The 27,312-nt window shown below is 45.5% G+C and overlaps 1 protein-coding gene across 6 annotated transcripts; it reads left to right on the top strand.

Annotated features, from left to right (window-relative positions):
• The first annotated feature begins 1,457 nt into the window (after positions 1–1,457).
• LOC121546021 (protein FAM110B) lies at positions 1,458–26,881 on the top strand. 6 transcript variants are annotated; one of them, XM_041856996.2, is made up of 5 exons: positions 1,458–1,577; positions 1,817–1,888; positions 16,567–16,630; positions 21,725–22,100; positions 22,274–26,881. In XM_041856996.2, exon 5 carries the CDS (start codon positions 22,281–22,283, stop codon positions 23,547–23,549), a length of 1,269 nt encoding a protein of 422 aa, XP_041712930.1. In that variant the 5' UTR covers positions 1,458–1,577; positions 1,817–1,888; positions 16,567–16,630; positions 21,725–22,100; positions 22,274–22,280; the 3' UTR covers positions 23,550–26,881. The 6 variants fall into 6 exon arrangements, with proteins under 6 accessions (XP_041712930.1, XP_041712928.1, XP_041712931.1 ...); XM_041856994.2 differs by lacking the exon at positions 16,567–16,630; XM_041856995.2 differs by lacking the exons at positions 1,458–1,577; positions 1,817–1,888 and adding an exon at positions 12,693–13,029.
• Positions 26,882–27,312: the final 431 nt, after the last annotated feature.

Genomic DNA, 27,312 nt, shown 5'->3' with positions numbered 1-27,312 from the left:
AAATTGAATAACGGAAGCAAGAAAGACATCCATGTAGGTTTCTGCTGAGAATAATAAATGTATTGTTCCCACAGGAACAGAGAAGCAAGTGTTCTTTCCTCTTCCCTGTCCTTTCTGTACACACGTAAATAATGAAGAGGTGAGAGAAAAACACATCACTATCTCCTTTGAGTCTAGGTCCTCTTGAATTAGTTAATTAATTAATGCAGTTTGTTGCCAAAACATTAGATCATCCGTCGGCTTGGTCCCCACAGGACACAGGACTCAAGAGTATGTACACACACACACACACACACACACACACACACACTTTGTCATCAATTTGAACTCTCCAAGTGTGGAGCCCTCCTTCTTTGCTGGTGGGTGTCCCAAGTGTGCAAATACTGTTTTGAATAGCTACTGAGGCACATGTTAATAAGACAGACTGACATTTATGGTGACTATGGGAGCTGCAAGGATGCAAAAGGTCTGGTTCATGAAGGAATGACTCGTTTTAAATCAGATAAACCCAGAGAAGCATTGTGACAAACTGTTTGAAATCCTTTTTGATAGTAATTTTTTTGTGTATAATGAAATGGTTTAGGATAAGTGTAGCCTCTACTCTTGCTATCTTCAACTACACTGAGTGTACAAAACATTAGGAACACCTTCCTAATATTGAGTTGCACTGCTTTTGCCCTCAGAACAGTCTCAATTCCTCGGGCCATGGACTCTACAAGGTGTTCCTGAATGTTTTGTACACTCAGTGTATATCAGTTGGCTGGGTCCTTGTGACATTACCTGGTCAGGTGAGAAGGATGAAATGTCAACATCATGACATTTTAAAATCATTCCACAACAAGGTTCTAATTCTAGAAATATTCGCGCCAAACACTCAGGTAATGATTTGAGTTGCGCAAGTTTGTGTTGATAAAACAAACTCTTTCTTTTTCACTTTCACTCTTTTTGTGTGTCTTGGCACATCATACAACAACTAAATAACCTAATCTATCTATGGTGTATGAATGGGTAATGGATGGTGGACTGGATTTCTTTGTGGCATTTGAAAATGTATCCGATTATAAAATGTGTGATAGTCCTGCAACTTTTGTTACAAGGCTTTCATTGTACAGTGTGGTCTCCTAGCAGCAGACGATGCATCTTCCAAACTGGGAACTGACCAATGGCGGAATTGTGGGCATACCAAATTGGGAGGTTATGAGGGGTGAATGAAATACCATGCCTTGAAAGAGATGCAATGTTTACAATATTTAGTCCTAATCTAAAGAAATACCATCATATATGTCTTTAACAACATAGATATGTATAAAATTGTATGATTTTTTAAAATCCTTGAAGGCAAATTACAGCGTGCTTTTTTTATTGCCTGAATGATCTTGAGTTGGTATCTTCCGCGCCAAAGTTGAATTCCCATACCAATCCACGCGATCTACAACCACACCGATAGATACTTTATAATCAGTTATCATACTCATCTGGAAATCCCTTTACAGATACATAACTTTACTGTAACTCGCTAGCTAAATCATCGAGAAAGATTATCCTAATAAATTGATAAACCACTCAGAAAGCCCATGGTGAGTAAATTATCAACATTATTTATACGTATTCCAATTCAGTTTGCTAAAACCAGAATGAATGGCATAGCCTAGGCATGGGTCTCTTTATCTATTTTAGATGATCAAGATTATTTTCATGCAACAACAAAAACGTTATGATGTTTTTGTGATTGTACAACTTTCCCCCCATGCAGATTGACTCAAGAGAAACGTGTAAAATAAGTCCTTATGTGTTGTTGTCCTTTGTGTTTGAACAGGTGTGTCAGCCAACGGACTTGTGGGACTGGATAGGTGACCTGTGTGCCTAGCATTGATGGTGAACCACAGAAGTAGGCTAATTCCAAACCTTACTTTATGATGTTTTCTATGCGGCTTAAACCCTTAAACTGTCATATTAATCCTAAATCATTTTCTCAAAGATTGACAGAGCCAGCGGGTCCAAGAAACCCAAAGCTCATCACAGTTAGATAAAAAAAATAAAAATCTGGCATCTGTCTGGAGACCTATGTTTAATTCCCAGAAATCAGGAGAGAGGTGTGATGGGTGTTACCTCCACGGAGGGTATTAGGAGGTATGTAGCTGATGAACGGGGTGTGGTGGGATTGGAAGGAGGTGGACTAGGCTCTGCATACTTCTCATTGTCCCCTTTGGTTTTATTTACACGCTGGTTTCTGTGTAAGGGCTGAAGTTCCGCTCTCTCCCTAGGAGGAGGAAGCCAGGGTTGGGAGATATTGTCCAGGAAGTTGTGGTCCTTTCCTGTATTGCCCTGGTTGCTGGCTTCTCTTCCTTTGAAATGAAATCAGGACCTTGTCTCAGAGTAAACTCCATGTTGTTATCAGACCTCATGTTTTTGTCTGAGCCAGAAATCAGGAATAGGGATTTCTGTGGTGCAGCATACTCTAGCTCTACTTGTGAATGAAATGGTTATTACCGATGCTGCTTGCTCAGGTGAAGAAATTAAATAACATGCTTGCATGTTAAAAGCCGTTGGAAAAGTAACCATGGCACGTTGTTTCAGCAGAAAACCATGTTTATCATCAAACAGTGACATTCAACAGTTGGCTGTCTGACAAAACAAACAGGCCATCCTCTTCCTTAATAATTTCCCAGGACTACTTCCTCAATAGTGGTGAGACTGGATACCAACATGTGTTTTCTTAACCTTTCTAGGAGTGTTTAGGATGCTTATTTTATTTAGGTCCTAGGTCTCATTTTCAAGAGAGACTCAGAGCTTTAGACAGATACCCACAGCAAAGCTTTATTACACCACGGCACAAACAGACATGTTCTAACAGTGCATTTATATGGATGTTCTTTAGAATTCAATATTGACAGAGCACTAAACTGAGTCACAAGCAGCCCTCTCACACTTCATCCCACTGGGATTTGAGTCATTTTCCCCAGCAAGTTGGATTTGCACGCTCAGTTGTGTTTTAAGAGCAGTCAGTTGTTGTACTTTATTTAGTAGTGAATTTGATGAACTGCAGTAGTATCCTCTTCACACATATCTCTGGTCTGTCTGTCCCAAATCCAGCCAGATTGATGTCAGTAGTACATTTAAGTCATTTAGCAGACTCTCTTATCCAGAGCGACTTACAGGAGCAATTAGGGTTAAGTGCCTTGCTCAAGAGCACATCGACAGATTTTTCACCTAGCCGGCTCGGGGATTAGAACCAGTGACCTTTTGGTTACTGGCACAACGCTCTTAACCACTAAGCTACCTGCCGCCCAGTATTATGGTAATGTTACAGTTAGTCTAGTGAAAAGTATTGGCTGACGCACAACCAACATTTTTTGTAGAGGTGCTGACTAACGGAGAGTAAACTGTAGAAAAGGAAAGAAAGTCACACACTCAATACATGCTCCCGTCCCAACTATTTAATGGGTAAACCTAACCAACGTTATTTAATGGGTCAACCTAACCAACCTCATTTAATGGGTAAACCTAACCAAATGTTATTTAATAATAATAATAATAATAATATGCCATTTAGCAGACGCTTTTATCCAAAGCGACTTACAGTCATGCGTGCATAAATTTTTGTGTATGGGTGGTCCCGGGGATCGAACCCACTACCTTGGCGTTACAAGCGCCGTGCTCTACCAGCTGAGCTACAGAGGACCACATTTAATGGGTAAACCTAACCAACGTCATTTAATGGGTAAACCTAACCAACGTTATTTAATGGGTAAACCTAACCAAAGTTATTTAATGGGTAAACCTCACCAACGTTATTTAATGGGTAAACCTAACCAACGTTATTTAATGGGTAAACCTAACCAACGTTATTTAATGGGTCAACCTAACCAACCTCATTTAATGGGTCAACCTAACCAACGTTATTTAATGGGTAAACCTAACCAACGTTATTTAATGGGTAAACCTAACCAACGTTATTTAATGGGTAAACCTAACCAACATTATTTAATGGGTAAACCTAACCAACGTTATTTAATGGGTAAACCTCACCAACGTTATTTAATGGGTAAACCTAACCAACGTTATTTAATAATAATATGCCATTTAGCAGACGCTTTTATCCAAAGCGACTTACAGTCATTTGTGCATACATTTTTGTGTATGGGTGGTCCCGGGGATCGAACCCACTACCTTGGCGTTACAAGCGCCGTGCTCTACCAGCTGAGCTACAGAGGACCACATTTAATGGGTAGACCTAACCAATGTTATTTAATGGGTAAACCTAACCAACGTTATTTAATGGGTAAACCTAACCAACGTTATTTAATGGGTAAACCTAACCAACGTTATTTAATGGGTAAACCTAACCAACGTTATTTAATGGGTAAACCTAACCAACGTCATTTAATGGGTAAACCTAACCAACGTTATTTCATGGGTAAACCTAACCAACGTTATTTCATGGGTAAACCTAACCAACGTTATTTAATGGGTAAACCTAACCAACGTTATTTAATGGGTAAATCTAACCAACGTTATTTAATGGGTAAACCTAACCAACGTTATTTAATGGGTCAACCTAACCAACGTCATTTAATGGGTCAACCTAACCAACGTTATTTAATGGGTCAACCTAACCAACGTTATTTAATGGGTAAACCTAACCAACGTCATTTAATGGGTAAACCTAACCAACGTTATTTAATGGGTAAACCTCACCAACGTTATTTAATGGGTAAACCTAACCAACGTTATTTAATGGGTAAACCTAACCAACGTTATTTAACGGGTAAACCTAACCAACGTTATTTAATGGGTAAACCTAACCAACGTTATTTAACGGGTAAACCTAACCAACGTTATTTAATGGGTAAACCTAACCAACGTTATTTAATGGGTAAACCTAACCAATGTTATTTAATGGGTAAACCTAACCAACATCATTTAACGGGTAAACCTAACCAACGTTATTTAACGGGTAAACCTAACCAACGTTATTTAATGGGTAAACCTCACCAACGTCATTTAACGGGTAAACCTAACCAACGTTATTTAACGGGTAAACCTAACCAACGTTATTTAATGGGTAAACCTCACCAACGTCATTTAACGGGTAAACCTAACCAACGTTATTTAATGGGTAAACCTAACCAATGTTATTTAATGGGTAAACCTAACCAACGTCATTTAACGGGTAAACCTAACCAACGTTATTTAATGGGTAAACCTAACCAATGTTATTTAATGGGTAAACCTAACCAACGTAATTTAATGGGTAAACCTAACCAACGTTATTCAATGGGTAAACCTAACCAACGTTATTTAATGGGTAAACCTAACCAACGTCATTTAATGGGTAAACCTAACCAACGTTATTTAATGGGTAAACCTAACCAACGTTATTTAATGGGTAAACCTAACCAACGTTATTTAATGGGTAAACCTAACCAACGTTATTTAATGGGTAAACCTAACCAATGTTATTTAATGGGTAAACCTAACCAAAGTCATTTAATGGGTAAACCTAACCAACGTCATTTAATGGGTAAACCTAACCAAAGTTATTTAATGGGTCAACCTAACCAACGTTATTTAATGGGTCAACCTAACCAACGTCATTTAATGGGTAAACCTAACCAACGTTATTTAATGGGTAAACCTAACCAACGTTATTTAATGGGTAAACCTTACCAATGTTAATTAATGGGTAAACCTAACCAACGTTATTTAATGGGTAAACCTCACCAACGTTGTTTAATGGGTAAACCTAACCAACGTTATTTAATGGGTAAACCTAACCAAAGTTTCGGCAATGCCTTGAATAGCTACACACACAGTTAGTGCCTCGAATAGCTACACAAATATAATGACATGTTGTCTTTGGGGTTACATCATCTACCCGACCAGATTGCATAATATCAAAATGTAATTAACAATCTGGGTTAGTGCAGTTTTTACACTCCTCGTTTGGAACCGCACCAGATGACCTTCTGGCCCATCAGCTCAGACTTGATTAAAAAAAGAGCCAACATCAAATTGTAATTTACTAAAACTCAGTGCTCTGCTCCACTTGACATAGCAGGAAAGGGATGGAGTAGACTATCAGAAAGAGTTTGGGTGTTTTTTTTTTCGTTTTTAGGATCGAATAGGAAAACTCCCACATTGCTGGTGGGGTAATCGTTTTGTGAAGATGTTAGTCAATTCTCTCTCAGTGGCTGACTCAGTGTCCGGTTGCCCTTCTCTCTGACTGATTCTGGTTGGTTGTCAGTGCTGCTACTGACTATCTGCGTTATCTACGATGTGATGAGATCGGCTTACACTGCCAGCCAAGTAATCCTCCAGTCCACTCACCACCTCCATGGCATTATGCAACTTCATTTAAAGTAAACTGTCAGATTGAAACAGATTGTTAGTGAGCATACAGTGCATTCGGAAAGTATTCAGACCCCTCAACTTTTTCAAAATTTTGTTACGTTACAACCTTATTCTAAAATGGATTAAATTGTTTTTTTCCCTCATCAATCTACACACAATACCCCATAATGACAAAGCAAAAACTGTTTTTTTGAAAATGTAGCCAAATTTATACCAAAAAAAACAACAACTGAAAAACTATTTACGTAAGTATTCAGACCCTTTACTCAGTACTTTGTTGAAGCACCTTTGGCAGCGATTACAGCATCGAGTCTTCTTGGGTATTAGGCTATAAGCTTGGCACACCTGTATTTGGGGAGTTTCTCCCATTCTTCTCTGCAGATCCTCTCAAGCCCTGTCAGGTTGGATGGGGGGGGCGTCGCTGCACAGCTATTTTCAGGTCTTTCCAGAGATGTTCGATTGGGTTCAAGTCCGGGCTCTGGCTGGGCCACTCAAGGACTGTCTGTCTACCACCCCACTCAGTTTGAATATATCTTCGCATCGGCAGGTAGCCTTGCGGGTAGGAGCGTTGGGCCAGTAACCAAAAAGTTGCTGGATCGAATCCCCGAGCTGAGAAGGTAAATATCTGTTGTTCTGTCCCTGAGCAAGGCACTATAAATAATATGCCTTTTAGCAGACGCTTTTATCCAAAGCGACTTATGGGTGGTCCCGAGGATCGAACCCACTACCCTGGCGTTACAAGCGCCATGCTCTACCAATTGAGCTACGAATTGAGCTCCACACTATTCCCCGAAGCCGATAATGTCGATTAAAGCAGCCCCCCACACCTCTCTGATTCAGAGGTTTTGGGTTAAATGCGCAACACACGTTTCAGATGTACAACTGACTAGATATCATCTTTCCCTTCCGTCTTGCATCAGAGGTAAGCCAAACAGAAGGGAGGAGTATGGTAGTGGTGATGACATGCCAAATAGATAGCTAAAGCTTTGACTCTGAAAGCTGCATAAGATAACTGAGGGTTTTTTATTATGACATTTACCATCTACTGAACAATACAAAAAAAAGAATGCTGTTTGCAGTTATGTATTGAAGATTATTTTGTTGGGAATAGAAGAATGCACCTTTTTCTACCAAGTCACAGGTGCCCTTATGTTTCCTCCTGTCTTGATCATTTTTCAGGTCTTGCGTTTCTAGGTTCCCCTTTGCCTACCCTTTTCAGTGTTTTAACTTGCGACTCGTGACATTATGTGTTAGAACAAGATGCTAGAGGCCGTGCCAACTTTGACCAAGATCACAATCATACACTAACACAATGGACAGACAGACATCTCGTCTGATTATCTGGTGTTTTGAAATGCTGTGCAGCTCCAGGTCTGTGAGGAATGTGTGCAGGATCTCTCGTGTCTGCTCTGCTCTCCACCCTCCAAAGACAATCCTCCAGTCCAGATGGCGGCTGCTACCTTCCCTTCTTTCATTACCAAAGGGCCAGGACAGGTCCATGCTTTCTCAGTGCACGTGAGGGATAGTCCCTGCGGCCTCTACTTTGACTAGGTACTGCCGTGCTGTGTACCTCTGCCCCCTACCTATCGGGGCCATTGTCCAACGGAGCTCCGTGTTTAAACAGTGAGCTGTGTAAAGCTGTTATTGGTTCACGCTGTGTCGACTGGGTTCAAAATGGGAGTCAGACAGTTAGGGTAGTAAAACGTAGAGGTGGGCAGGGAGTCAACTCTCCATGGCAGCCATTCACATCTTATGAACTTGTGCTATTGTGCAAAGTATCACTTCACTTGTTGTGTTTGTGCCAGTGGCTTTGTAATGTTTTATCTCTCGAAGAATGGTCATACTGTAACCAACTGACTGGCAGTGTGCTTGCTTTTACGACACCTGTGAATGTTCACCTTGTGGGGCTGTTGCAGTTCATTCACCCTGATAAGCCAACTGAAAGAAATTTGAATTTTAACTGTAGTTTATCATGGCATATTCCGTAGGCAAATTCACAATTCATACAAATGTGAGTAGATAACAAGGTATTTTTTATTGCATCATTATAGTGCTGTTATGTTTAAAGTCTTTTTTTATTTATCCGTAGTTAGCTGGATTGAGACTGTGGTGCATTTAGTTCAATAGTGTGTGTGTTTGTGTGTGTTTGCGCCCAGAGGTCAGGTTTAGGGACATACCAACTCGAGGTGTCATTAAAAAAAAATCCACCCCCTCCCCACTGTTACAAATATTTTCACACGACCCTCCCCTTGTACTGTAAAATAAATTCAACACCCTCCCCCTCATAAAATTAACTCCAAATAATATGTACAACCACAAATAACAGTAGCTGTAGGAACCCTGTGTTTATAAACGTGGATATCGACTTTGCCACTTCAGCATGCTTTTGTGCCACAGTCGATGCCACGAAGGGCTACGGGCCAGAAGGTTGCCAGGGTTCGCCAACCACCACGGACGAGCTAACTCTCCCTGCCTGTTTCATTAGACTACGATCCGAGCCGGCTGCAGACAATGATCAGCTAGGTGGTAATCAGATTTTCAGCATTTTAATGCTATATGTACAATAGCATTATAAATATAGCATCAAATTGGTTGCACCACAACCAATAAGCAAAGGATTTTGACTTTGGGCGCTTCAACATTATGGTTTGCGTATTCAACACCACAATCTGTACAGTTTGTCATAGGTCATTATATTTAGACCCTGCTGGAGAATACCAATCATACACTGAGTCCGTTTAATCCTCTCTGACACCTACCTAGCAGCTAGCTAGGGCAGGTGGAACAGGAGTTAGGTTGTTGGGTACGCTCAGCTAAACTTGGGTTTCCATGGCGAAACATTACCATAGCCACTGGGTGCACTTTGGAAGTCAAGTTCAATAGTTGTTCTGCTGAGATGAGGTGTGTGTCCCCTGGCAGAGTGGTGTGTGTTTCAAAGCAGCAGAGGATGGAGGAGAGGAGAGAGGGGGCCAACTCACACATGGATCAGGGTTCATGGCCTGTTTGTACAGGTGCTGGTTTAGCAGAAGGCTAATGGAGTGGGTGGGGTTTTATTAGCATCCCCATTAGCTGTTGCAAAAGCAGCAGCTACTCTTCCTGGGGTCCACACAGAACAGGAAACATGACATAATATAGAACATTAATAGACAAGAACAGCTCAAGGACAGAAGTACATCAGTTTGAAGGATCAGAAATGTGTTTGTCGCGGGAGTTGTGCATCTGTGTGGCATACTCATGGAGAGGCAAGAGAGCTGTGATCTGACTGGTTCTGCTGTTCTCTGTGATCTGACTGGTTCTGCTGTTCTCTGTGATCTGACTGGTTCTGCTGTTCTCTGTGATCTGACTGGTTCTGCTGTTCTCTGTGATCTGACTGGTTCTGCTGTTCTCTGTGATCTGACTGGTTCTGCTGTTCTCTGTGATCTGACGGGTTCTGCTGTTCTCTGTGATCTGACTGGTTCTGCTGTTCTCTGTGATCTGACTGGTTCTGCTGTTCTCTGTGATCTGACTGGTTCTGCTGTTCTCTGTCATCTGACTGGTTCTGCTGTTCTCTGTGATCTGACTGGTTCTGCTGTTCTCTGTGATCTGACTGGTTCTGCTGTTCTCTGTGATCTGACTGGTTCTGCTGTTCTCTGTGATCTGACTGGTTCTGCTGTTCTCTGTGATCTGACTGGTTCTGCTGTTCTCTGTGATCTGACTGGTTCTGCTCTTCTCTGTGATCTAACGGGTTCTGCTGTTCTATGTAATCTGACTGGTTCTCTGTGATCTGACTGGTTCTGCTCTTCTCTGTGATCTGACCGGTTCTGCTCTTCTCTGTGATCTGACTGGTCCTGCTGTTCTCTGTGATCTGACTGGTTCTCTGTGATCTGATGGGTTCTGCTGTTCTCTGTGATCTGACTGGTCCTGCTGTTGTCTGTGATCTGACTGGTTCTGCTGTTCTCTGTGATCTGACTGGTCCTGCTGTTCTCTGTGATCTGACTGGTTCTCTGTGATCTGATGGGTTCTGCTGTTCTCTGTGATCTGACTGGTTCTGCTCTTCTCTGTGATCTGACTGGTCCTGCTGTTCTCTGTGATCTGACTGGTTCTGCTGTTCTCTGTAATCTGACTGGTTCTGCTCTTCTCTGTGATCTGACTGGTTCTGCTCTTCTCTGTGATCTGACTGGTTCTGCTGTTCTCTGTGATCTGGCTGGTTCTGCTGTTCTCTGTGATCTGACTGGTTCTGCTGTTCTCTGTGATCTGACTGGTTCTGCTCTTCTCTGTGATCTGACTGGTTCTGCTGTTCTCTGTGATCTGACTGGTTCTGCTGTTCTCTGTGATCTGACTGTTCCTGCTGTTCTCTGTGATCTGACTGGTTCTGCTGTTCTCTGTGATCTGACTGGTTCTGCTGTTCTCTGTGATCTGACTGGTTCTGCTGTTCTCTGTGATCTGACTGGTCCAGCTGTTCTCTGTGATCTGACTGGTTCTCTGTGATCTGACGGGTTCTGCTGTTCTCTGTAATCTGACTGGTTCTGCTCTTCTCTGTGATCTGACTGGTCCTGCTGTTCTCTGTGATCTGATGGGTTCTGCTGTTCTCTGTGATCTGACTGGTCCAGCTGTTCTCTGTGATCTGACTGGTTCTCTGTGATCTGACGGGTTCTGCTGTTCTCTGTAATCTGACTGGTTCTGCTCTTCTCTGTGATCTGACTGGTCCTGCTGTTCTCTGTGATCTGTCTGGTTCTGCTGTTCTCTGTGATCTGACTGGTCCTGCTGTTCTCTGTGATCTGACTGGTTCTGCTGTTCTCTGTGATCTGACTGGTTCTGCTGTTCTCTGTGATCTGACTGGTTCTGCTCTTCTCTGTGATCTGACTGGTCCTGCTGTTCTCTGTGATCTGACTGGTCCTGCTGTTCTCTGTGATCTGACTGGTTCTGCTCTTCTCTGTGATCTGACTGGTCCTGCTGTTCTCTGTGATCTGACTGGTCCTGCTGTTCTCTGTGATCTGACTGGTCCTGCTGTTCTCTGTGATCTGACTGGTCCTGCTGTTCTCTGTGATCTGACTGGTTCTGCTCTTCTCTGTGATCTGACTGGTTCTGCTCTTCTCTGTGATCTGACTGGTTCTGCTGTTCTCTGTAATCTGACTGGTTCTGCTCTTCTCTGTGATCTGACTGGTCCTGCTGTTCTCTGTGATCTGACTGGTTCTGCTGTTCTCTGTGATCTGACTGGTTCTGCTGTTCTCTGTGATCTGATGGGTTCTGCTGTTCTATGTAATCTGACTGGTTCTCTGTGATCTGACTGGTTCTGCTGTTCTCTGTGATCTGACTGGTTCTGCTCTTCTCTGTGATCTGACTGGTTCTGCTGTTCTCTGTGATCTGACTGGTTCTGCTGTTCTCTGTGATCTGACTGGTTCTGCTGTTCTCTGTGATCTGACTGGTTCTCTGTGATCTGACGGGTTCTGCTGTTCTCTGTAATCTGACTGATTCTCTGTGATCTGACTGGTCCAGCTGTTCTCTGTGATCTGACTGGTTCTGCTGTTCTCTGTGATCTGACCGGTTCTGCTGTTCTATGTGATCTGACTGGTTCTGCTGTTCTCTGTGATCTGACTGGTTCTGCTGTTCTCTGTGATCTGACTGGTTCTGCTGTTCTCTGTGATCTGACTGGTTCTGCTGTTCTCTGTGATCTGACTGGTTCTGCTGTTCTCTGTAATCTGACTGGTTCTGCTGTTCTCTGTAATCTGACTGGTTCTGCTGTTCTCTGTAATCTGACTGGTTCTGCTCTTCTCTGTGATCTGACTGGTTCTGCTGTTCTCTCTGACATAACATTCTACCCACAGAACCCTGGCCTTAACACCCCACCCTACATATAGTTTCCCATAAATAAGCAAGACGTGTGTGTTTGAACTGTGGAAGAGAAGTACGGTAAAGCTCTGGCTTACAGGAAGCCATAAAGCTGCTGGTATGAATGGACTTGGACATAGACTCACGCAGGGCAGTGTTACATAGCTCAGTCCTTCCCAGGTATTCCCAGTAGGCCTGCCGCTGTAACACAGGCCTATCAGGTTTAACGGCAGGATATCCTCATCCATTTGCACATGATTTTCTTTCCTTTACCCATCCTTTTCTATGATGTTATATCACTTCCTGTCCAGCAGACCAGAGGTGTATGTGCATAAAATAGGTAAGAGTTAATTGTTTGTTCATGGGGTTTGTTAGGGACATATTAGGCGATGTTATGCTGGTTAAAACTAATGCCTGCACTGTATGACAGTTGACTTACAGTGTACTGGAATCCTACCCTGGCACAGTGGCACCATTCCCTTGATCATCTGTCACAGGTAAAGGAAAATGTGTCTAATCCTTAAAGGGAAGTGGGGAAGACGGTGTCAGAAAGTGTAAGGGATGTCATGTGGCTGCGAATAAAAGCCCGTACGTCCTGGCTCCAGAATGGCTCTTCCTGGTTCAAGGCATAGGGTGGAGTGAGAGCAGGAGGAGGAGTGTTTGAGATGAGGGAATGAGCCAGCCTCTACAGGTTTGTGTTCAGACAGCACTCAGCACACGCTCACTCTCTAGACGCAGACTCCTGCTCTACATTCTCATAGCTGGCTTTTCACTTAGACTAGAGGAATCTTCAGTGTTCCAGAGAGTGCTTGGTTCCAGATCTTTGAGACTCCGCTGAGGATTCCATTCGTGAACACTCACAAGCAGGTAAACTAAACTAGGACTGTCTGGACGAGCGGATCAAACAGTCATTGTTTAGACGGGGTTTGTGTCTGTGTGCTTTTATGGTAGGAGGCTTTGGTGCTCTGTTAGTTGAGGTAACCAGACTTTGACTCAAGGGAAATCACTTTTGTACTCCAGATATGTAACTGACATTTACATTAACCAGAAGCACATTCCATTTGAAACTAACCTAGATACATTTGTTGTAAGTTGGCTGAACAAATGTGGTAAAAAAAAAACAAAGCCTGTGGAGACTTCTATCCATGAAGACACAGAGACCATCCATTCTCTCTGTGTCTTCTCGGCTCTGGCTCCTGTGGCCTCATTGTTGCTGGAATGTTCCTAAAAATACTGGCCTTGATTATAACATTTGGTAACTCTGCTCGAAGACAATCCTCTCTCTCGCCTTAATCGGGTGAAAGTATGTATGGCAGTGGGAGAATTTAAGAGGGTAAACACATTCTTACCAACAATGCATTTCAGAATGAGCATGTTGAAAACTGTGATCATGCTGTTGATAATGATGTAGCTAGGACAGTTGTAATGCCTAACTGGGATAATGTAGCTTTAAGTCAGATCCACAGGTTGGCTGGTGAGGTGAGTGTGTCTCTGTTGCCAGCCTGTGTATAGACTACTGTGTACAGTGCATTCGTAAAGTATTCAGACCCCTTGATTTTTTCCACATTTAGTTACGTTGCAGCCTTATTCTAAAATTGATGAAATCGTTTTTTTCCCTCATCAATCTATACACAATACCCCATAATGACAAAGCAAAAACAGGTTTAAAAAATGTTTGCACATTTATTAAAAATAAAAATGTCACATTTACATAAGTATTCAGACCCTTTACTCAGTACTTTGTTGAAGCACTTTTGCCAGCGATTACAGCCTCAAGTTTTTTGGGTATGACACTACAAGCTTGGCACACCTGTATTTGGGGAGTTTCTCCCATTCTTCTCTGCAGATCCTCTCAAGCTCTGTCAGGTTAGATGGGGGGCGTCGCTGCACAGCTATTTTCAGGTCCCTCAAGAGATTCAAGTCTGGGCTCTGGCTGGGCCACTCAAGGACATTCAGAGACTTGTCCCGAAGCCACTCCTGCGTTGTCTTGGCTGTGTGCTTAGGGTCATTATCCTGTTGGAAGGTGAACCTTCGCCCCAGTCTGAGGCCCTGAGCGCTCTGGAGCAGGTTTTCATCAAGGATATCTCTGTACTTTGCTCCGTTCATCTTTCCCTCGATCCTGACTAGTCTCCCAGTCCCTGCCGCTGAAAAACATCCCCACAGCATGACGCTGCCACCACCATGCTTCACCGTAGGGATGGTGCCAGGTTTCCTCCAGACGTGATGCTTGGCATTCAGGCCAAATAGTTAAATCTTGGTTTCATCAGACCAGAGAATCTTGTTTCTCATGGTCTGAGTCCTTTAGGTGCTTTTTGGCAAACTCCAAGCGGGCTGTGATATGCCTTTTACTGAGGAGTGGCTTCTGTCTGGCCAGTCTTCCATAAAGGCCTAATTGGTGGAGTGTTGCAGAGATGGTTGTCCTTCTGGAAGGTTCTCCCATCTCCACAGAGGAACTCTGGAGCTCTGTCAGAGTGAACATCGGGTTCTTGGTCACCTCCCTGACCAAGGTCCTTCTCCCCCCATTGCTCAGTTTGTCTGGGCGGCCAGCTCTAGGATGAGTCTTGGTGGTTCCAAACGTCTTCCATTTAAGAATGATTGAGTCCACTGTGTTCTTGGAGACCTTCAATGCTGCAGAAATGTTTTGGTACCCTTCTCCAGATCTGTGCCTCAAAACAATCCTGTCTCAGAGCTCTACGGACAATTCCTTTGACCTCATGGCTTGGTTTTTGCTCTGACATGCACTGTTAACTGTGGGACCTTATCTAGACAGGTGTGCCTTTTCTAAATCATGTCCAATCAATTGAATTTACCACAGGTGGACTCCAATCAAGTTGTAGAAACAGGATTCACCTGAGTAAAAATGTTTGTCTCATAGCAAAGGGTCTGAATACTAAATATGTAAAAAATGTATTTTTTTGTTGTTTTCTTTTTTTAGCAAAAATGTAGATTGATCCATTTTAGAATAAGGCTGTAACATAACAAAATGTGGAAAAAGTCAAGGGGTCTGAATACTTTCTGAATGCACTGTAGAGGGTCATATATCCTCAGGCCGTCAGTTAAAACAAACAAACTGCCCCTCTCTCTCCTGGGCACTTTGGACTTTGAGAGGCTCTCTGCCTGCCTATGGCAAAACAACCTGGGATTCCAGGGGTTAATCATTGGATGATGACTGAGGTGTGTGTGTCTGTGTGTGTCTGTGGGAAAGTGGGGTTCTCTGGCAAAGCCAACAGGGAGGACCATCTGGTGACTCAGCCTGGCCACTCTCTCCCCAGAATCACATCTCTGTGATTACTGGCTGGCTGGCTGGCTGACTATGGACATGTTTGTGATGGTGTCCGTGCCTGCATATCTTTGCAATGCATTCATTGCTCTGTGCTCCCTTTCTCTCTCCTGAGCTACCACAGTAAAGGGCTCTGTCTATACTGTGTTATCTAACATTAAGATTAGCAGGGCTGGGGACTGAGCCTTAGGGTTAGGGATTTCAGAGGAACATGAATGGTTGTGAACATTATGATGATAGATAGATGGTAATTGAGAGGTTAGAGTGGAAGGTCCATTGGGTGATGTCTGTCTGTCTGTCTGTCTGTCTGTGTGTGTCGGGGGGGTTAGAGTAGAAGGTCCATTGGGACTGCATCATTGGGAAAGCATTTCACTGTAAAGTCTACACCAGCTGTATTCGTAGCATGTGATAAATAACATTTGATTTGATTTAATTGAGAATGGGACTGTGGCCATAGAGCCAGACAGTGCTGGGTTAGAGGTGGAGTGGGGAGTGGGGAGGGAGTACAGTGGGGGAGGGAGTACAGTGGGGGAGGGAGTACAGTGGGGGAGGGAGTACAGTGGGGGAGGGAGTACAGTGGGGGAGGGAGTACAGTGGGGGAGGGAGTACAGTGGGGGAGGGAGTACAGTGGGGGGAGGGAGTACAGTGGGGGAGGGAGAGTTTGATGCTGTAATAACTCTCTCGTTAAAGACTGGCTCTAATGTGACTCTCACAGTTGACTTTGTCCTGCTGGGAGTGTGATTGTTAGGGGGGGGGAAACTTGAATGCAGTTCAGCATCTGTGTGGAGGAGATAGGCCATGCCATAAAGTTATCAGGTTTTTGGTTTAAATCTGTGATATTTGCTGATACTGTGGAATTGCAGCTGCACTCCTCCCCTGGGAAAAGCTGTCTTTCTTCATTACTCCAGTAAAACCTCTTAAATCACCCCTGGAGATAGACTGCTTGATAACCTCTGAACTGCTGGGTGACCAAAAATCTGGAGCACATTTGGTGGTGGGGTTGGTGCTGATTGGTCTGTCAGTGCAGACCATTGGATTACCGTTGTGTGGAGTTGCCTTCCTTTTGTCTTTTTGACGAGTTAGGCTATGTTATACATACTGAGGTTATGTTCATTTCATTTCAGTCTGTCTGTAACCAGCAGTCATTCGAGTAGAGGACAAGGCTCATACATATCTCCACAGACTGAGGTGAGTTCACAGCTCTGGAGGGGCACCTATACTCTCAGTCCAGGAAGTCAGTCAGTCACACCATCTCACTGTGTTTGTTTTTTATTTCGGTCTTGCTCACGGCTACTGTATTGAGACTGCTTTCCAGGACTACTGTCCACCGCTTTTTGAACCCTTTTAGATGCCTGATGGATGGAAGTCCTATTCACCTGACGCATAGGATATATATATATTTAGAATTCCTCAGTGAACACATAACTCTGTTCCGTCCTGTCCTCTTCCTCTCTTTCTCTTAAACCCCTGCTCTCTCTCACTCTCTCTCTCCTCCCTTTCTCTCTCTCTATCTCTCTCTCTCCTCTCTCTCTCTCTCTCCTCTCTATCTCTCTCTCTCTCCTCTCTCTCTCTCTCTCTCTCTCTCTCTCTCTCTCTCTCTCTCCTCTCTATCTCTTTCTCTCGCTCTCTCCTCTCTCTCTCTCTCTCTCTCTCTCTCTCTCTCTCTCTCTCTCTCTCTCTCTCTCTCTCTCTATCTGTCTCTCTCTCTCTCTATCTGTCTCTCACGGGTCACTGTCTGTTGTATATGGCATCCAGTCAGTAAACTGATAGATGCTGTATTATAGGAGAAGCAGAGTGCTCCCAGTCCCAGTATTGCCCTGTAATTACCCCTCATGGCTCTCTGGTTATGTACTCTGGATCTCTGTGGGCTTCTTTTTCCTTTTAGCCGGAGGCCACTGGGTTGAACCCCTCTTTCCCAGCATGCTCGTTGCTCACTGACCACCAATAGATGAAGCACTTATCTTATGGCATCACTTCCCCATGTGCTTTTCCCGTAAGGCATATCATTATCCACTAATCATCAGCTGAATGAAAAACGGTACACTCAACGTAACCTAACATAGCAGGCGTCTAGTTTTCAGGGGAAATTAAACGTAACCTAACATAGCAGGCGTCTAGTTTTCAGGGGAAATTAAGATAGGTTGAAGATACTGTTTCAGGTTGTTGATGTCACGTGCACTATTGCCTTTCTTGTATCACTGAAAACCGGATGTTTCCGGTTTCTTCCGACCACACTGAGGGTGTGCTTTAACACAACAAAGAAGTAGAATATCACTGTTAGCTATGTTCTTTCTAACCAGGCTATTTCCGTTCTCCGTTTCTGTGGTCGGTCCAACTGAAGGTTTGATCCAACTTGAAGGTCCAAACCTGAGTGATGTAGTTGAATGTTCAGCCAGCCAGGCAGTAAATCCAAGGGCTGTCTCTTACCCAGCATGCCATGCCATTGGAGGTGTGTTTTTGTTTCCATCGGGAAGTAATACTGTCCTTTCTTCCGTCCCCCGTCCCCTGTCCAGTTGTCAGGTCGTTGAGGGCCTCTTGTTGTCATATCAGGTCACCCCTCAGGCTGGGGCATTAAATACACTATGACACTGACGTTTACACACCCATTATAGTCCCATAGAGAAGACATTAGGATACGGACCTGCACTGTGTTGGTGCATTTTCACTGAGGATTTACCCCAGTGTTTTACCCAAAAGGCTCAGACTTTTCTGTTTCCATCTACACTGGCCGGCCCCCGTGTCTCACTGGGCCATGGCTCCGGTGGACCTTCCATCTACACTGGCCGGCACCCGTGTCTCACAGGGCCATGGCTCCGGTGGACCTTCCATCTACACTGGCCGGCACCCGTGTCTCACAGGGCCATGGCTCCGGTGGACCTTCCATCTACACTGGCCGGCACCCGTGTCTCACTGGCCAATGGATCCGGCGGACCTTCCATCTACACTGGCCGGCACCCGTGTCTCACTGGGCCATGGCTCCAGCGGACCTTCCATCTACACTGGCCGGCACCCGTGTCTCACTGGGCCATGGCTCCAGCGGACCTTCCATCTACACTGGCCGGCACCCGTGTCTCACTGGGCCATGGTTCCGGCGGACCTTCCATCTACACTGGCCGGCACCCGTGTCTCACTGGGCCATGGATCCGGCAGACCTTCCATCTACACTGGCCAGCACCCGTGTCTCACTGGGCCATGGTTCCGGCGGACCTTCCATCTACACTGGCCGGCACCCGTGTCTCACTGGGCCATGGATCCGGCGGACCTGCTCTAACAAGGCAAAGCCCTGGTACTTTTCAGCTTGCATTTAAATCAAATCACATCAAATCAAACCTGATTTGTCACATACGCCAAATACCTTACCGTGAAATGCTTATTTATAAGCCCTAAACCAACAATGCAGTTCAAGAAAGAGTTAAGAAAATATTTACCAAATAAAATAAAGTAAAAAATAAAATAAAAAGTAACACAATAAAATAACAATAACGAGGCTATATACATGGGGGTACCGGTACCGAGTCAATGTGCGGGGGTACAGGATAGTCGAGGTAATTTGTTCATATAGCTGGGTCCCGTGTAGCTCAGTTGGTAGAGCATGGCGCTTACAACGCCAGGGTTGTGGGTTCGATTCCCCCATTAAATTTTTTTAAAATAATAATGTATGCACTCACTAACTGTAAGTCGCTCTGGATAAGAGCGTCTGCTAAATGACTAAAATGTCAAATGTAAATATAGGTAGGGGTAAAGCGACTATGCATAGATAATAAACAGCGAGTAGCAGCAGTGTAAAAACAAATTTACATAACAATGGCTAATTAACTGTGAACCTTCACACAAAGCAACAGTTTCGAATGATGCAGAGGTTGTTGATTCTGCTCAAGTCTTTAGTGTCGTCGTCCTGATGCAAACACTATAACACTAGAGATACATTAACATAAAACACTGGCAGCCCATTGGTGTTGGGGGCAAGATGGAAGAGGACCGTGTGTACCTGCCTACCTCTGAATGACAATAGCCAGGTCTTCAGGAGGAGATGGATAGCTTAGTGTTGGACTGTGTTGGTGGGATGTGTTTCGACACCTCCCTTCTTAACGCACAGTATTTGGGATTCATGGCCGTATCTCTGGCTGGGGCCACAGATAACAAAGCGAGTGAATTTGAGGATAATGCCGTCAGTTAGGATGGGTTTTTATGGGCGGTAGGCAGCGACACCGTCCAGGGAGAAAAGGACAGCCCTGTGTTTTCATCACCAGGAACAGGAGAGGGTTATCCTAATTACCACCAGAACAATGCCACTCCTTTGTTGGTGTGATTACACCCAGTATGCTAACCATACAAGAATGCTAATCACACAACAGAATGAGTGTGGCAGTTAACTGGGAAATTGATTAGGTCAGGAGCGAGAAAAATGAGATTTTTTGGGGGGGGGCAGGGGGGTTACTGAGTCTCTTGTCTGAACAAGAATCTAGGTTGAGTGGGTTCTGGAAAGGTCACTGTCTGTCTGTGTGAGATTTGTCTGGCCTTTGACCAGGAGCTGCAGTGTTGGAGTGTTTGACAGTGTCCTGTCCTTGTGTGTATGTCTCTGGCCCTGTAGGGCTGCAGCATGGCTGTGTTCGGAGAGCTCCACAGTAGCTGTGGATGTGAATGATGACTAGGTCGGGTAAAGCCCAGACACTAGAGCGCCTGCCAGCCAGACAGCCACCTCACCCAGTCACCACTCATGCCTGAGCAACTGTGCCAGCTATTAAAATACCTGCCTCTTCGAGACAGCTCAGTGTGTGAGGAGAGACTGAGCTACACAAGACAATGCAACCTTGTTTTATGTGCCAATGTCATGATTATAGTCATGTCCTTTCTGTGTGGTGACTCGTCCTCTCCATGCTTCAACATAACATAACAGGATGTAGCTAGAGCAGCGAAGGCATTTACCACTAGTGCTCTTATGTCTATTTGGGTCTATTTCAGTGGAGAGTTATTCTTTAGTTGTGTCATACGGAGGATGAAAGGAGCAGTGTGAGTTGAGCTACAGTAGTATGAACCGCCTGCCGGCCCTGCTTTCTCTCTCTGATGCTACTGGGCTCTGGGAGACAGCAAGGCTATAAAAAGATACATAAAAAATGTGCGGATGAATATGGTCATGATGGTGATGATGATGATGATGGTGAGGATGATGATGATGGTGAGGATGATGATGGCGGTGAGGGGAAAGAGATGAGCCCGGTAGGACTCAGTGTGATGTAATCCGGGAGTTTGATGGTGTAACTGTAATGAAAAAAGATGTGTGAAGACGACAAATAAAAAAAAACGGAATTGCTTTTCAATTCCTCTGAAACTGGGGATCAAGAAAGGAGGAGAACTAAGTGGTGGATGAGAGCTGTAATCTGCTGTGAGACCAGAACAGCAATGGAGCAATTCTCTTCTTTCTCCAGTCAACACATTCATAAAGAGTATTAAAAAAGGCTCATGTTTACCAGGAAGAGGTGTTGCGCCTGAGTGTTGTACTGGGATTAAGAGGATCAGGTCTGGTGTTATGGAGCGGTTATAAAACTTCATATCATCTGCCTTGACAGTTTTGACCTGCCCATATTTCATCACAAAGACTTTCTCTCAGTGTCTGTCTGTAATGTTGAACAGAGAGCAGAACATGTGGAGTAATTTTACATTTACATTTACGTCATTTAGCAGACGCTCTTATCCAGAACGACTTACAAATTGGTGCATTCACCCTATAGCCAGTGGGATAACCACTTTACAATTATTATTATTATTATTTTTTTTTTTATGAGGAAGTTGAAATGTTTTCATAAGATCCTGCTGTGTTTGATGCAACTGAATGTAAAATATTGCAGCTGTTTTACCCACTCTCTCTCTCCCCCTTTCTCTCTCTCCTTTTTAAAAATTGTTTTCTTCTCCCTTTCAAATCATTTAATTTGAATGAAAATTCAGTCCCAGTGTTTTGTTGTCAGTCGGGGGAGGGGTGCAATTGGTCAGATCCTTTGACCACAGCCAATAGCAGTGCAGCTCCCACCCTCCACCCCTCCTCCCTGCCCTGCTGAGATTCCCAGTCTGGCCTGTGATTGGCTGCTGTGGGACCCAGGAGCCAGAGGCTGTGAGCGTTTTTAGGGGAGGAGTCAGACGGCATATTAAAGCTGGGCGGTCTGCTCTCCTTTCCTTTAGTGTGTGCTTTTGTTAATGTGGAGTAGTTACGTTACTGGGAGAGGAGCTCCCTGTGGTTGTCCTGTTAGTCTGACACCGTCTTCCTCTGTCTCTCTCTCTCCTCTCCAGGAGCCCTGCTGGAGCATCACTCCAGGGACCCCGGGAATCTGCGGAGCTGCCAGTTGATCTGCTGCTTTTGAGGACAGTGGGAGGATCGGACCAGACAGACGGAGCAGGATCAGGAGATTTAGTTGCTCTGACAGTCTGTGGCTGAGCCAGACTGTTTTCTGCTGTGTGATCTAGTTAAAGGGACCAACCAGCAGCTGCAACTGCAGGATCTGCCCCCGTTGGGTCACTGAGCCAGACTGATGTGGTGTGCGAGCCATGGTGACTCTGTCCCACAAGTAGCCTTTCAGTGAGGAGGACAGATAATAGACCAGAGGGACGACGTGAAGAAAGGAGGAAGAACGGAGGAGAAATAGCAGCAGCAGGAACAGATAAACAAGTAAGAAAGTTAAAGGGGGCCTTGGGTGGAGGGAGGAGAGGAGACGGGGGGATAAAAGGGGAATACAAAATTCCTATTTTCTTTGGTTTAGGACATTTGAGAGCACAAAAAGGACAATGAACATTACCCCCAGTCTCACTCTCTTTTCTTAACGCTCTGCTCCTCCTTCACAGCTCCAGAATGCCTGTAGAGACCCTCCGACCCTCAGACGGACGTCTGGTGGGGGTCCCCTTCACCTCAGCCATGCCTTTCCGCATCCTCAACAAGGGACCTGACTACTTCCGGCGGCCAGCGGAGCCTGGAGCCCGTAAGCTGAGCGCGGTGGAGCGCCTGGAGGCGGACAAGGCCAAGTATGTGAAGAGCCAGCAGGTGGTGCTCACCAGGCAGGAGCCTGTCAAACCACCCATCATCCGCAAGCCTCTGCTGTCCCCGGGCATGATGCTGCAGTGTCGGATCAACGCCCCCCCGGCCCGCAAGGTGCCCCGGCGGCCTGCCGACTCAGAGAACGGAGGAGGGACAGGAGGGGCAGGGTGGAGGAGGGGACCCCCTCTTAACCTGGAGATCCTCAACAACCTCATCAACAACGTGTGTGATGGACCACTTCTCTGCTCCCCATCTCCCATCCCCTCCTCACCCTCCGCCTCCTCTCCTTCATCTGGGGGGAACAGCATGGGGAATGGACTCTCAGCTGACCAGGAGAGGATCAATCGAGTCCTGAACAGGGTGGGGGTGCCAGCTCCCTACAGCTCTCCTAACTCAGTGATGGTGCGCAGGGTGGATGTGAGGCCCCAGACTGAGCCGAGGAAGCCCCAGAGGACCCAGTTCCAGCCTCAGATCAAGCCCAGACAGACTTCCCAGCCCCAGGTGGCTAAGCCCCAGGCCCCATCACCACCACCCTCACAGCAGGCCCAGCCCCAGCCTCAGACCCTCACCCCCACCCAGCCTCTACCCTATCCCCCAACCTACCTGCCTCCCAGCCCCATACTGATCCGGGCGGGCATGATGCCCCCGGCCTCCCCTGCTTTCACCCGCCTGTCTTCAGCCAGCTCCAGGGGGTCTCGCCCCGGTTCGGCCCGTAAACACCCCTCCCTACACCGCTCCAAGTCTGACCTGAGTGACCAGTACTCACGAGCCACAGCGGACCTGGAACGCTTCTTCAACTACTGTGGGCTGCACCCAGATGAGGTGGAGGGCATGGGGGGAGTGGAGCGCTTTGCCAGAGCCAGCTCAGATATTGTGTCTGTGTCCAAGCTGCGCAGCGTCAGCACCGCCAGCTCTGAGTGTGAGCAGGCGCAGGAACAAGGGGAGGTGGAGGGCGAGGAGGGTCATGCCCGACCCGGGGAGCGTGTCCCCTACGGAATCTCAATCATTGAGAGGAACGCTCGTGTCATCAAGTGGCTGTACGGGATCCGCCAGGCTCGGGACTCCAACACTGTGTCCAACGTTTAGAGGAAAGAGACAGGAGGGGGAGGCTCTGGAATGATACCCAGGCCTACCCCACGTTGTTTATTATTTATTGATAAATCCCACAGACCATTGAGGGGTACATCTTTTCCAGGAGGACATTGTTATTCTGTATTGTGTTGCCTTTCTTTGGGGAGGGGGGGGGTCAGGACTGCTTCCTTAGAAGAGAAGTAGGATGAGAAATCACACTCCTCCCTAAACAAATATTCAAAGCAATAATGGCAGTGGTAGAAATGACTGAATGCTGATGATGACAATGATGACGTTGACCAGATGCTGTGGTTCCTGCGGTGTGTCTGTCTGAAATACAGGTACTTAGGAGGATGTGTTTAGGGTCCAGAGCCCTGTTCTGTCTGCACAGGCGTTGGAGCTAGAATTTACAGACTCTTAACGATGCAAGAATAGGCTCTGGATGTTTCACAGCTCTCACACATTCAGGTGTGTGTGTGTGTGTGTGTGTGTGTGTGTGTGTGTGAGGAGCAAGAAAGACTAGAACTTCATTGATACTGTGAAATAAAAGGGAAAAAAAAGTATCTTCTAACCTTGGCTGTAAGACTGTTAATTAAAACCGTTGATGTTGCTGTCAAGCATGCAAGTGAAAGTCAATGTACGTCCTCATCTCAACAAAGCACTATCACCTATACTCACAACTCCCAGTTGAAACAGACGTGTTCAGGTCAGGGATAGAGTATCGTCTGTAGCTGTGTACTGTCGTCGTTTTCTGTACTGCAATGGAACATGGTCTCTAATCAAGCATAGGACTGCTTTGGTCCAGTTAGTGTCTCTGTTTATTCAGTGAAGAAGGTATATGTCTGGCCACGGATGACAAAGATAGTGATGTCATGAGTGGATGGTTGAGGTAAGTGTAGGGTGGATGAGTAGGGGTGCTGTCTGGGGTTGGAGGAGAGACAGACACAGCTCAATGGAAGAGGGATCAGGATGGTAGGTCTAGTGAGACAGATTGATACAGGAAAGAGTAGGACAGATTGATACAGGAAAGAGTGAGACAGATTGATACAGGAAAGAGTGAGACAGATTGATACAGGAAAGAGTGAGACAGATTGATACAGGAAAGAGTGAGACAGATTGATACAGGAAAGAGTGAGACAGATTGATACAGGAAAGAGTGAGACAGATTGATACAGGAAAGAGTGAGACAGATTGATACAGGAAAGGGTGAGACAGATTGATACAGGAAAGAGTGAGACAGATTGATACAGGAAAGAGTGAGACAGATTGATACAGGAAAGAGTGAGACAGATTGATACAGGAAAGAGTGAGACAGATTGATACAGGAAAGAGTGAGACAGATTGATACAGGAAAGAGTGAGACAGATTGATACAGGAAAGAGTGATACAGATTGATACAGGAAAGAGTGAGACATATTGATACAGGAAAGAGTGAGACAGATTGATACAGGAAAGAGTGAGAGACAGGTTGATACAGGAAAGAGTGAATTATCTCGAAAGGGAACAGAAGGTTCTGGGTGTCCTTGACATAAGTCTACTGAAAGGTGGACCAATATTTATTTAAAAAATGCCATTTGAAGTGACAAGCTATTGTAATATTCAACAACCAGTGCATAGCATTCAAGATTTGTACAAAAGTGCAATCTGATCGTATCTATGTGAACATGCACATACATACAAACAGACACCAGCTGCTGTCAGCCAGCCACACAACATGAGACACAACATGAGTGTGAACGTTGTGTGTAACTGAATGGTGAAGTACATGTGATGATATACACTCTGCTCTGTGGGAAAGAAAAGGAGGGAAAACTATGTATTTATGTGACTTCCTGTTCCTCTCAGGGGAGACAGACGGAGGGCTCAGCCATGAGGGTCTGGGACTGAGCTCCATGGTCTGGTCTGGTGTTATGATGATGTGGGTCTGGGACTGAGCTCCATGGTCTGGTCTGGTGTTATGATGATGTGGGTCTGGGACTGAGCTCCATGGTCTGGTCTGGTGTTATGATGATGTGGGTCTGGGACTGAGCTCCATGGTCTGGTCTGGTGTTAGGATGATGTGGGTCTGGGACTGAGCTCCATGGTCTGGTCTGGTGTTAGGATGATGTGGGTCTGGGACTGAGCTCCATGGTCTGGTCTGGTGTTATGATGATGTGGGTCTGGGACTGAGCTCCATGGTCTGGTCTGGTGTTAGGATGATGTGGGTCTGGGACTGAGCTCCATGGTCTGGTCTGGTGTTATGATGATGTGGGTCTGGGACTGAGCTCCATGGTCTGGTCTGGTGTTATGATGATGTGGGTCTGGGACTGAGCTCCATGGTCTGGTCTGGTGTTATGATGATATGGGTCTGGGACTGAGCTCCATGGTCTGGTCTGGTGTTAGGATGATGTGGGTCTGGGACAGAGCTCCATGGTCTGGTCTGGTGTTATGATGATGTGGGTCTGGGACTGAGCTCCATGGTCTGGTCTGGTGTTAGGATGATGTGGGTCTGGGACAGAGCTCCATGGTCTGGTCTGGTGTTATGATGATGTGGGTCTGGGACTGAGCTCCATGGTCTGGTCTGGTGTTATGATGATATGGGTCTGGGACTGAGCTCCATGGTCTGGTCTGGTGTTATGATGATGTGGGTCTGGGACTGAGCTCCATGGTCTGGTCTGGTGTTAGGATGATGTGGGTCTGGGACTGAGCTCCATGGTCTGGTCTGGTGTTATGATGATGTGGGTCTGGGACTGAGCTCCATGGTCTGGTCTGATGTTAGGATGATGTGGGTCTGGGACTGAGCTCCATGGTCTGGTCTGGTGTTATGATGATGTGGGTCTGGGACTGAGCTCCATGGTCTGGTCTGGTGTTATGATGATGTGGGTCTGGGACTGAGCTCCATGGTCTGGTCTGATGTTATGATGATGTGGGTCTGGGACAGAGCTCCATGGTCTGGTCTGGTGTTATGATGATGTGGGTCTGGGACAGAGCTCCATGGTCTGGTCTGGTGTTATGATGATGTGGGTCTGGGACAGAGCTCCATGGTCTGGTCTGGTGTTATGATGATGTGCTGTTGAGTTCAGCACTGTCTGGCTGCCCAAAGAAGAGTCAAGCTATTCATACGCTGCAACATGGTGTCTTTCTTAACATGTCAATAAAGAATAAACATTTTTGGAAAAGGGTATTTCCCTGGTCAGTATTTCCCTGGTCAGTATTTCCCTGGTCAGTATTTCCATGGTCAGTATTTGCTGTGATATTATGCTTTCAATGTCTACCAAACATGCCTTCCATCGTGCAGAGTTGAATTTAGTTGAATGTCTTCTAAGATGGGACTCCCGAGTGGCGCAGCGGTCTAAGGCACTGCATCTCAGTGCTTGACGTGTCACTACAGACCCCCTGGTTTGATTCCAGGCTGTATCACAACCGGCCGTGATTGGGAGTCCCATAGGGCGGCGCACAATTGGCCCAGCGTCGTCCGGGTTTGGCCGGTGTAGGCCGTCGTTGTAAATAATAATTTGTTCTTAACTGACTTGCCTGGTTAAATAATAAATAAATAAGATAATCGTGACAGTTTATGGATGTAGCTTCTCTAATGGCTTTAGAGTCTACAAGGCAGCTTTGCAAGTTCTGGGATTTTCAATGTGATGAAGGTCCAGAGGAAAAGAAGCATGTGTTTCTAAATCTCCTTTTGGCATGAATTATTGACTTATTGACTCCTCTAGCAGCACTCCCGTGTCCCTTTTGACCACTGTTGTTTTTTCTGTAAGAAGTACCTCTAATCCATTATTTACAACACAAA

This window comes from Coregonus clupeaformis, chromosome 30 (assembly GCF_020615455.1).
Source record: "Coregonus clupeaformis isolate EN_2021a chromosome 30, ASM2061545v1, whole genome shotgun sequence".
NCBI lineage: Eukaryota > Metazoa > Chordata > Actinopteri > Salmoniformes > Salmonidae > Coregonus > Coregonus clupeaformis.
This window is presented reverse-complemented; position numbering and strand designations above follow the sequence as displayed.

Excerpts from the sequence above, each read along its gene's own strand:
- LOC121546021 (XM_041856994.2), top strand. The coding sequence starts at position 22,281 with ATGCCTGTAGAGACCCTCCGACCCTCAGACGGACGTCTGGTGGGGGTC.